General features: G+C 40.9%; 2 protein-coding genes across 2 annotated transcripts; both read right to left on the bottom strand.

The window, feature by feature from the left end:
* Nucleotides 1-1307: 1307 nt before the first annotated feature.
* On the bottom strand, nt 1308-4787 carry LOC135610161 (zinc finger protein GIS2-like). The gene is made up of 4 exons (XM_065104318.1): nt 4683-4787; nt 3267-3478; nt 2386-2478; nt 1308-2062 (listed from the first exon to the last, which is right to left on the bottom strand). Exons 2-4 carry the CDS (start codon nt 3368-3370, stop codon nt 1528-1530), a joined length of 732 nt encoding a protein of 243 aa, XP_064960390.1. The 5' UTR covers nt 3371-3478; nt 4683-4787; the 3' UTR covers nt 1308-1527.
* Nucleotides 4788-5371: 584 nt separating this feature from the next.
* Nucleotides 5372-5860, bottom strand: LOC135612138 (pectinesterase inhibitor 28-like). The gene has a single exon (XM_065107998.1). The coding sequence runs from the start codon at nt 5858-5860 to the stop codon at nt 5372-5374; it is 489 nt and encodes a 162-aa protein (XP_064964070.1).
* Between the last annotated feature and the right edge of the window lie 4850 nt (nt 5861-10710).

The following is a 10710-nucleotide window of genomic DNA, read 5'->3' as shown; positions in this document are numbered from 1 at the left end:
CCTTGTAAGCACTCTGGAGCACTCCTTCGATCACTAGAGTGTCACCCAACTACCCCTTTCCACTATCGCATCCTGGTCTCGAAGCTTGATGGCGAACCACAATGCAGTTGCAAGCGCCACTTGTAGTGGCAAGTTCCCGATCGTCCACTTCGCAGCCCCATCCTCCAAGCCTAGTAAGACAGTCTCCACCCTCTCCTCAACCACTCCACGTCGTTGCTTCGTGGTTGTCCGTCGAAGATCTACGGGCTTCGCCTGTGGCATCGTCGTGGACTCGGAGGTAGATACGCAAGAGCTAGAGGACAAGGAGGGCACATAGTGCGAAGGGGAGGTAGCGAGAACGAGATCATAGGAAGTGTAGAGGGGGTGGACCCATCACGGACCTGCGTTGGAAACATCGCAGCTAGCATTGAGTGGTAAATATTATAAGTCATGAGGAAGTTAATGTCGTGGATGGACACGTCGCATGCCCAACAAAGGAAGGTTGCTTCCAGCTCGTAGTAGACCGCCGCTCTACATTTGCATCGGTGTCGATGTAGAATGACGTTACTCTATTATCGAAAATAAGTTGAAATTATTTTTTTATCTATTATTTTTATACTTTTATCGGTAAAACCAATGGGAAGTTTAGATGTTTAGTTTTATAAGAATTTCAATAAAAAATTTAAAAATATAACGATCGACCCTTTAAAATATTAAAGAGAACTAACTACATGTAATTCGACCCTTTAACATCTCTCCCTGTCCATCGTAATAACTATACTAGTATAGTTCTGCATGAAAGAAGCCTAAGACTCGCATTGGTTTATGGATACCAGATGAGGATGCTAATATTAGTTTGAATTTGAAGCATCCTGGTTCAGGTCCATCAAATTAATGTCAGATTAGTCAAATATTATTACCATGGATTAAACATTTTGGGTTAGTCATTGAGATCATTAATGAGTCGATTATTGTATTAAATCAAATAATGGTAATAATGATATTAGAGGTAATAATGAGTCAATTCAAAATAGCTCGATGTTCATCGAACTCAAGTCGTAATTGCCAAGAACCAGCATGACCCTACTCTTCAAAGCCATTTATCTTGTTGTCAATTGAATGGCTAGCTAGCTGTAGCCATATAAATAGGGAGCTAAATCAAGCTTAATGCCTCATCATTTCCTTATCAAGCACAGGCTGACCATAGAAAACTGTAACCGACGACATCAGTGAATTATTCCCACCCTGTCACATGCATGAATCTTATCTTATATATCATCATCATCATCATCATCATCATCTGGATGCATAAGTTCATAGGATTTGAATTGAGATCCAGAAACGACGACTATTTTCCTTCAGCAATACGACAACGACATGACTAAACAAAGTTACTCGGTTTCAAATACAGACTATCACCCCAAGATTTCCAAGCCGAATAATCTACTGCATAAATAACATTCTCTAATCAAACTAATATCCATCAAATCAAACAGGTTCAAAAGCTCATGCAAAACGGGTGCCTTGGCAGTCTTCACCATCCGTTACTCAAAACCTACGAAACCCTCGGTCCAGGAACCTCCCTGATGGGCACTCAAAAGCCATGTGACCCCTCCCACCACAGTTGTGGCAGATCATCAGGGGACCCATGCAATCCCTGCTCATATGGCCAACCTGGTTGCAGCTTCGGCAGACGACATCTCGCAATCTGCTATGAAACGCACCGCCGGCACTTTCGCCGAGCATTCCTGCCTTCGGACACTGCCTGGCCACATGCCCCGCTATGTTGCAAAGATTACAGACAGGCTCATTTTGACAGTCGCGAGCTAAATGACCGGTCTGCCTGCAATTGTTGCATGCTTTCTCATTCGTGCAGTCTGCTGCAATATGCCCCTGCTTGTAGCAATTGTTACAGATTCTTAGGTCACCAGGAGGAAGATGAGGAGCTGAGCAGTCCCTTGCGAGGTGGCCAGTCTTCCCACAGGTGTGACAGATGCCCTCGTTGGGGCAATTGCTCGCCACATGGCCAGGTTCTTTGCAGTTCCAGCATAATGCCTTTGTAGTGCACTCAGCTGCAATATGACTGAACAGAGGCAAAAACCATTTGGTGTCGGTTAATGCAGATAACAATGACAAAATCATTCAGATTGTACTATATCTTACACATCAGAATGCATCTTATAGCAGCACATATCCAGATTTAATATCACAAGATTCCTTCTTTTATTAGTGCAGAAGGTGACTGCCCAACATACTGTGCATTTTCTTCATTATCATGCACTTCACTCGAGTAAACGGAAGCATCAAGAACCAGCAAGGTCAGATGTACAAGTCTAGAAGTTACATGGTGACTGGTGTGAATTATATATAATAAAAATCATGGGCATGAGAGATTTTGATTATTACCCTGGAAGGCCACAGTTATTGCAGACAGCCACATTTGGGCATTCTCTCGCATAGTGTCCAGGCCGTTTGCAGTTCTTGCACAAATCAAGATTCCTGTAATCAAGAAGAATAATTATATTTTTTTGCGAAAAATCATTTGAAGAAATATGAATCCGAAAGACCTTCGACTACTCACAATACTCACATACTTTTTTTTTCTACCAGAATTGTAATTGATACAACAATAAGAAAATCAACTAATAATTAAAGAAAAAAGTGTTAATGCAGCACCTATACATACATAATTTGTATGAACAATGAGAATATTAAGGCAAGCATATGATTAGTAACAAATTTCTGGGCAACAAAGCTGATATTTACCAACTAATACACCAAATAATAAACCAATTTTGGTTTAGACCATCTAATAAGGCATTATACGTTTTGTAGTAGTATATATCAGTGAGATGTCAAAATGTGCACCAGAGAAATACAATGAAAAAAGTAACCAACAAGAAAAAGATCGCATTGGTATTTTACATACACATGTAAACCATCACGACGATCATACAAGTATAACGTATGCACTTTAATAATCTATACAGTCCACCAATACAAGGAATTACTCATTACTGGTGATCACAGAAGGATGAAGCAAATTGTGGAATTAGGCATCTTTGGTCAAAAAAATCTAAGGGATGTCCCTGGCCCATTTATTATATGCAACAATAATATATACACATTCAGCATACTAAGTTCTAAATTGAAAAGATGCAGTCCTTTTGCAGAGAACAAAAAGCTCCTTGTCCATGATAATGATCAGCTTATCTGTCACTATGGAACAGTATGTACCACTCTAGTAAGCATGTAGCATAAAACTGAAAGATTGAGCAATCAGAAACCTTGAGCCACGGCGGAAGTCCCTCCTATATGGTGCATCACGATATGAGACTCGCTCTGTTCGCATCTTGCGATCCCTCGGAGGACTACGGCTGCTTTCGCTCATCTTCAGACGTGTTTCCTCTATGCCAATGGTTGCAGTCGATCTACACCAGCACAACACAAACCACCACCACTACCACCACTGCCACCAACGACAACAACACCTTCCTCCCTGTGCACCACAAAACCATGCATTGATAGACATCTCCGTAAGTCCGAAAAGAACCACCAACACTCTCCTTCCAGAAAAGAGAAAAGAAACCAAATTTGGATGTCATAAGAGAGGTCTCCCCAAACATGCAGAGCACATTTTCCATGCCAACTTACTTGTACATCACTGTCCATGATCCCACCAAATTTTAGTCACCATTTCAGCTTTCTTTCTCTTATTTCCAATCATTAACAACCATGACCCACGACAAAGGAACACAATCCATAATTCCAATTGACCACGTTCAACAAATTCTTTTACTTCGTACTTAGAAGAATCAGCATAAAACCATATATTGTACCAGTATGTTCTTGAAAGAGCCAAAAAGATGAACAAACATACACCTAAAAGTCCATAAAAGGAGACTAAAGCAAATGGGAAATCTAACACGACCATATTAAATAAAACCTATCTGTAAAAGTGTTTAGGTCTTCTTTTTATGGCATCGAATACCAAAAGATTGATGATCTGCTCCCTCAGAAAATCAAATCAAGTTGAAAAGAAATTTCCAGATCCAACAAAACTAATCAGTCAGCGCATCCATAAAGTTATAAAATTAATCAATTAAAATTATCCACACAACTTAAGAAAAGCAGAGAGAGAGAGAGAGAGAGAGAGAGAGAGAGACCTATATCTCCAATATGTCTTGAATCTAAAATGGATAATATCATCCTATTGATCAAATAAGACCAACCTAAATTTTCAAGATATCCTGCGTTGCCAATTGCTCGAAGAATCAGACAAAGATAATCTTTTTCCCTCCCATGCAAATTACTCCTTTATTGATTTAATCAATGAAAACAGAGATCCACCACAGTAACTAATATAATAGCACTCCTTTCCTACCGCAATCGAGAAAGAAGACGATTTATCACTTCAGATTATGTTCCCTCCCTCTTTCCCTCCGTGTCTTGCACGTCGATTGTTCAACCAATCACCCAAACACTAATTCTTTCCCTCCCTTTGCATTACTCCTTAACAAACCTGATAGAGGAACCAAGAGATCTCCACAATAACTAAGATTCAGGAGAAGAAGAACGACCCTTTAGGTTTCCCAGATTTCCACAACAGCTAAGATTCAGGAGAAAAGGAGATCTCCTTCAGATTGCGCGAACCTCCCTTCTGCCCCTCCGACGAGAAGGAACAGATTACGAAAGATACCGACCTCTTATCGCCGCGACGAAGATTTAGGGTTCCCACCGCCCCTTCTCTCCTCCGCACTCCCTCCGTCGCGCGAACCCTCTCTTTCTTTCCGACTCATACATTATTAAGCGCCTTACGTGTCTTTTTTGGGCATCTTCGGCGGCCCCACCCGACCTGATTAATATTAAACGATACCCGCCACATCGGTACCCAAAATCTGCACCCACGTACATCAAGACATGCGTCCGGTGACGACGAACACCGTATCATCTGCAAGCTCGTCATCTGTCTACGAGATAGCTTTCCTGCTAAATCCAATCTCTGTCCTTCGTAAGGTATGGGTTAAACAGGGAAGGGAGCCAAGCTCGTGCTTCATCTGAAGCATCGTCGAGCTCAAAGTACAAGACGAACGCACGGGGCTTAGGAGGAAGACTAAGCCTCATCAGTCTTCATCACCGTCATCATCATCCTCCCCATATGTTGGCTCCTCGAAGAGCAGAGATGTGAAGTCAAAAGGCGCCCTCCGTTTAGTCTTATTAATATAATGGCCATTACAATTCGTGCATGGTGCACAAAGTCAAACACAGCCACACTGTCACCATTGAAGGACACGAGAGAACAGCTTTCACCACTGACACAAAAGAAGATTGAATCAACAGAATTGCTATCGCGACCTCGTCACGGACCATGGGTCGCTGTGCCATCATCATATCAACCGAGCTGAGAGATGATGTCCATGGCAGTGCCGCACAAGCGCTTGAGGTCCTCCTCCCTCTCGGCCATGGCGTCCGGGTACGCCACGCCGGAGCTCCTCTGGTACAGCCTGCCGCACGCGCTCGCGTACTCCTGCGCCGCGCTCACGTGCACGTACGCGTAGTCGTAGTTCTCCCCGGCCAGCGAGTCCAGCGCCGACCGCAGCGCCTCCCCGGCGTACCTGTACTTCTCGGCGCAGGTCCGGAACCCCGACCGGGCGGCCGCAGCCTCCGTCGCGTTCTTGGCCTGGGCGGTGGCGTACCTCGAAGTGCTCTTCGCCGTGGCGGAAGCCATCGTGACGGCGATGGTGGATAGAGACCTGACGTCGTTGGCTTTCAGGCTGTGCGGGTCGGATTGCAGCGTCGCCACGCAGAAGTCGTAGTTGGATGTCAAGCTGCAGGTGCTTTGGATCAAGCTCGACGGAGATGGAGATGGGGAAGAGGCCATTGAGCACGACAAGAAGGGAGAGAAGAAGAAGAAGAAGAAGAAGAAGAAGAGCAAGTAGAGAAAGGAAGCCATGTCTATGATAGCAATGAGTGAGCAGGCCAAGGCGATGGCTTTATAGTCTCCAAGATTTGACTTGTGGAGGAGAGATTTGGTACACCAAAAGCGTGTCCACAGAGCCCACACGGAATTCCTCAGCAAGAAGGTCGAAGGAAGTGCTCACATGTATTCCTGCAAGTGTTGGTACACTTCCACTGATCGATGCTGGTTTAGGATCTCAAGCTTCAATCAGGCAAAGAAGAAGATGATGCATCTGGCCTACCTTGTGGTACTAATTTATGTGAGATGCGCAATCTATGATAGTCAACTGTGGCCGCACAACCACCTTTTCGAATTCAAAAGGTGATAGGTAGAAAAGGAAGCGATGGTCTTCATAGCTGGGGTGTGTGTGTTCATATTTCTGGATCATTGGTACACCTCCACTACTGGTTTTGGTTTATGATCTCAAGCTTCGATCAAGCAAAGAAAATGCTAATTCTGGTACTAATTTATGTGAGTTCTGCACCCTCCTCTTTGATAGTCAACTGTGGCTTTACAACCTCTTTGAATCTAAAAGGTGATTGGGATGAAAATAAGAGATTGTCTAATAATTCGGAAGAATTAATCAACCTAAAGGATTGGTGAGTTCAATTCTGTTCATGGAGATCCCAATGATCTACTTGGGTGAAATAAATGGCCTTTGTATGTCCTATTTAGAGTGACAATGGATATTCCTCGAACAAAAAGTGTCCTTGATTTTATTTTTCTTATATGGTATATATTTTTTTTTATAATCTCATAAATGCTTTTGTCTTTTCTCTTCATCTCGTCACCTCCGCTCTATCACGAGGTCTCATCGTTTTTGTGTGACACCATTCACCCTCGAGATGCAAGAAACAAAGTTGGGCATAGGATGGTGTTTAAAACAAGTGACAACGACAACGTTGGGGAATGAGTGAGGAAGAACAAGCTATATTAGGAGCAAAAATGGTAATAAGATCTCGTAATGAAAACAAACGACAATACAATGAGAAAGAAGAAAAGAAGAATAAAGAGATTTATAAGATTAAAAGAAAAATATGTGACATCATCAGCAACAAGTTTGGCCCATGGGCCCCCTTTTGGAGCCCAATTGCATGTGTCTATAGAGAAAAGAAATAATTTTAAGATGGTCATGGTGTTCTATTTCTCTGAGAATCACATAGTAGGCAGTCAAACCCATCCCAAATAAGGCAGCAGCACCACAATTTGACTTTGAGATCCCAGTGGGTTTGGTTTGACTCTAATGCTTAGATTGTTGAGCACACCAATCAATCCTAAGACTTAGGAATTCTCAATGCAGTCAATTAATCTCAATATTAGTCAATGCGTTTATTGGCCATTAAAAACAAAAAGACACAATGGAATAAAATCTTGTGATTCGACTTTTCTACTCTCTGCCAATAACGTGACCATAAAAGATTTGCAAAATTAATTATGGAGAATCCTAAGATTATTTATCATTGGATTCATGCAACATCTCAAATATTCTGCTATAATTCATCCATTGTCGATCAAATATTTAGGGTATGATACTAATAAATGCTTAATTTTCTTTCTAAAATCAGAGATATTTCATTGGAAGAAAACTGAAATTAAGGATATAAAATATATAATCTATAAAAAGGGCCAAAAAAATATTTAGCGGAAACTTCCTGCGGTCGTTATCTTTGACGGTCACGGAGTGGGGAAAACGCTGACAGCGTCAACAAAGCACGGCCCAACAAAAGGTGCCACGAAACGGCGGCCGCTCGCTCCTCGTTCCCATCTCCATCGCGGCACACAGTGGGCTCGATGGGCGGATGATGGATGCCATCATGTCCTGCTGTCCGTCATCATCATGCATGCATCCATGCCGTCCTGATGACCATGATGGTGAGGAGGGGGAAGAGAGAACGGGATAGGAAGATGAGGGTAGTTTTGTCATTCCATATAACACGTGAGGAGTGGTGGATAGACACGCGCAGCGCAAGAGGATTGTGGTGAGGGCCATTTTGGGAATGATCTTTATTACTCGCGTATTTTCCAAGTATCGATTCACTCCCACGCGTACCTGAGAGGATCTGTGGCTTTGCCACGTGGGCCTTGCTTTTGTCTATCCACTAATAGGAAGGTACGGTAAGGGGTATACGCAAAACGGGTTGCGCAAAACTGTACGATGATGACGTATTTATCGATGGGACATTCCATGGAATTCCCGAGGCCCTAAATTTGGGTCCCGCCTTACCTGTCCAACCCCCGGAGGGTAAACGATGGGTATCTGATAAACAGGTACAATATATTTGACTATTTGCTCTTTCTTTCTTTCTTTCCTTTTTAATACCTCTGCATATAACCTAATAATAATTTCTTACATAAATAATAAATATAGTTTTTTTTCTCAGAAATTTTTGATTGATTTACTAATTTTTTTTCATTGTTTTATCCAGTTATTGATTTAACCAATTAATTAGGTTAAGTTATACCCCACTCATGATCATAACAATGTTGACCCTAAAAAGAATAAAAGAAGAAGAAAGAAAGGATCTCTCTCTCTCTCTCTCTCTCTCTCTATCCCAATTGCACCATTTGGATAAAACCAAGAACATGTGAACCATGCAAGAAATGTTCTCTAATGGTGCAATTTAGATGGCACTTCAACTTAGAGTGCAATAGTGCATGGTGGCTTTATGCTTTATGATTCCATCTTTTACCCTCACCATTGCCAGATAATTGATTCCATGCATATGATTCCATGGGGACCTTCTTGTTGATGAAGTTTAGAGAGGGGAAGCAAAGAAGAAAATAATGAAAGGTTGTTGGTGAAGTTTCTTTGAAGGCAACGAGAGATAGTGACACATTCAATGGGCTGTTAATGGTATTTTATCTACATCAAAATTTAGGCTTAATATATTTTTCGATTTTATTTTAAAGAAAAATATACTATCGTAAATTGTGGTTTCTAATTTTGATGAAAAATAAAATAAAATAAAAATTCTTTATCGACCAAACATCTATCTCATCACTATATTTTGGTAAAAATTCAATGAATTCACATGTTAGAATTGGGTAATCATTATAGTCCGACATTAATAGTCAAAAAAAGATATTATTTTGAATAATAATTCAGTATTAAAACCATCGGAACATATGATAATTATAATAAAATCATAATCTTTTAATTATTTTCGATCACATAGAGTCATCAACGTCGATCGCTTATCACTATATCATTAGATGTGATAATTTTCTTCGTATAATTTTTAATAGGTAAAGAAAACTTCTGTCCAATTCGAATAATAACATATATTTAGTTGAAATATTAAACATAAATTTTACCAAAAGGACATTTGCATGGAATAAGAGAATGGTATAATATAACATAATGTTAAAATATTTTAAAATCATTATAACACAAAGTATTCGTTGTATGCAAAATCTCTCTCTCTCTCTCTCTCTCTCTCTCTCTCCTTATTGAATATTAGATGGAATGTTGTCGATCAAAACTCGCGATTGGTGTGCAACTACCATCTTAGAATAAGAGGCCACCAACCAATGCTTTTGTATTATTGCTTGATCCATGCTTTCCTTTTCTTAAATAGCTATTCATATAATTGGCACTCCCAACCCCCAAACTCTCCCTCTAGAAATCATTTATTGTGATTGAAAAATCGTACGTAGGTTTTGTGTGGTGGGGGATGCATCACCGAACGTTTAAATCATTATCATGAGAAATTATATAATATTTATTATTTTATTCAAATCAATACATATCGATTTGATAATCGATTTTCACTATATGTATACATAAGTCTTGAAAATAATTTTATAATATATAATAGTGTAGTATATATCAATATACTAATAACTATTAAAACCATATCGAATCAACCAATGTCAAAAACAAAAACAAACGAAGGTTCAAACTCTGTCAAACATAATTATTTTTTAATAAATATATTAGTATTTGATAGAAAATATTTTAGCAAACCAAATCAGTTCGACAATTAACCACCATCGAAATGCCAACGTGAAGGATGAGAGCCAAGTCATTCCCCACTCGGCAACGATGTGGGAGCAATAATAGCTTGTTGGGGCCCATGGACAATAGTTCATAGGAGACCGTTTGGGCTGATTTTATTGGCCATCGTGGATAGTGGTCCTTGGATGATCATTCAAGCATGTTCCCCCTCAATCGGCCATTGTAGATGACAACCGAGGTTGTTCGGGCTTATCGCTCTCTTGGACAAAATGCTAAATGGTGATTGTTACTATGGTTACAAGTAACCCCCTCGGTCACCAATGTATAAATGCCAACCCTCGGTGCTTGCCTATGGGTCGAACCTTTTTTTCGAAAATCCTTCATGTTCCATACAACCCCCCAAAGAGCTAACTTGAGCATCGAAGGGGTCAAGTCAAGAAGCTCCCATCGACACTAACCTTTGTATAGGAATCCACCAATGAGACCGAAATCCTCCTCAATTCGACCTTGAGACCACTTAGAATCCTTAGAAGCCACCATGAAGATCACCTCAAAAGCCATCTTAAATACCACGGTGCTACGTCAACTATTGCTTAGGGCTACCCCGAGGGTTCCTCGGATGACTTTGTGCCCTCGGGATAAGACCAGGCCATTTCGACTCACGATCGACGATACTCAGACCATAACATTTTGGCACTAGAAAGAGGACCTTAAATGTCGCAAGAGCGTTCACCCGTGAACCCTCTCACAGTATCTTCATGTAACGAGGATAGCTGCCCTCCTTGCCTTATGTGGATGTATCATCTCAACTCAA

This window comes from Musa acuminata, chromosome BXJ1-2, assembly GCF_036884655.1.
Source record: "Musa acuminata AAA Group cultivar baxijiao chromosome BXJ1-2, Cavendish_Baxijiao_AAA, whole genome shotgun sequence".
NCBI classification, from domain to species: domain Eukaryota; kingdom Viridiplantae; phylum Streptophyta; class Magnoliopsida; order Zingiberales; family Musaceae; genus Musa; species Musa acuminata.
Note: the sequence above shows the minus strand (reverse complement) of the source record. Positions and strands in the feature narration are given on the sequence as shown.

Coding starts and splice junctions, on each gene's coding strand:
- LOC135612138 (XM_065107998.1), bottom strand. CDS start 5,860: ATGGCCTCTTCCCCATCTCCATCTCCGTCGAGCTTGATCCAAAGCACC.
- LOC135610161 (XM_065104318.1), bottom strand. CDS start 3,370: ATGAGCGAAAGCAGCCGTAGTCCTCCGAGGGATCGCAAGATGCGAACA. Junction 2,479..3,266: donor GACTTCCGCCGTGGCTCAAG/GTTTCTGATTGC, acceptor TCTTGATTACAG/GAATCTTGATTTGTGCAAGA. Junction 2,063..2,385: donor AATAACTGTGGCCTTCCAGG/GTAATAATCAAA, acceptor GCCTCTGTTCAG/TCATATTGCAGCTGAGTGCA.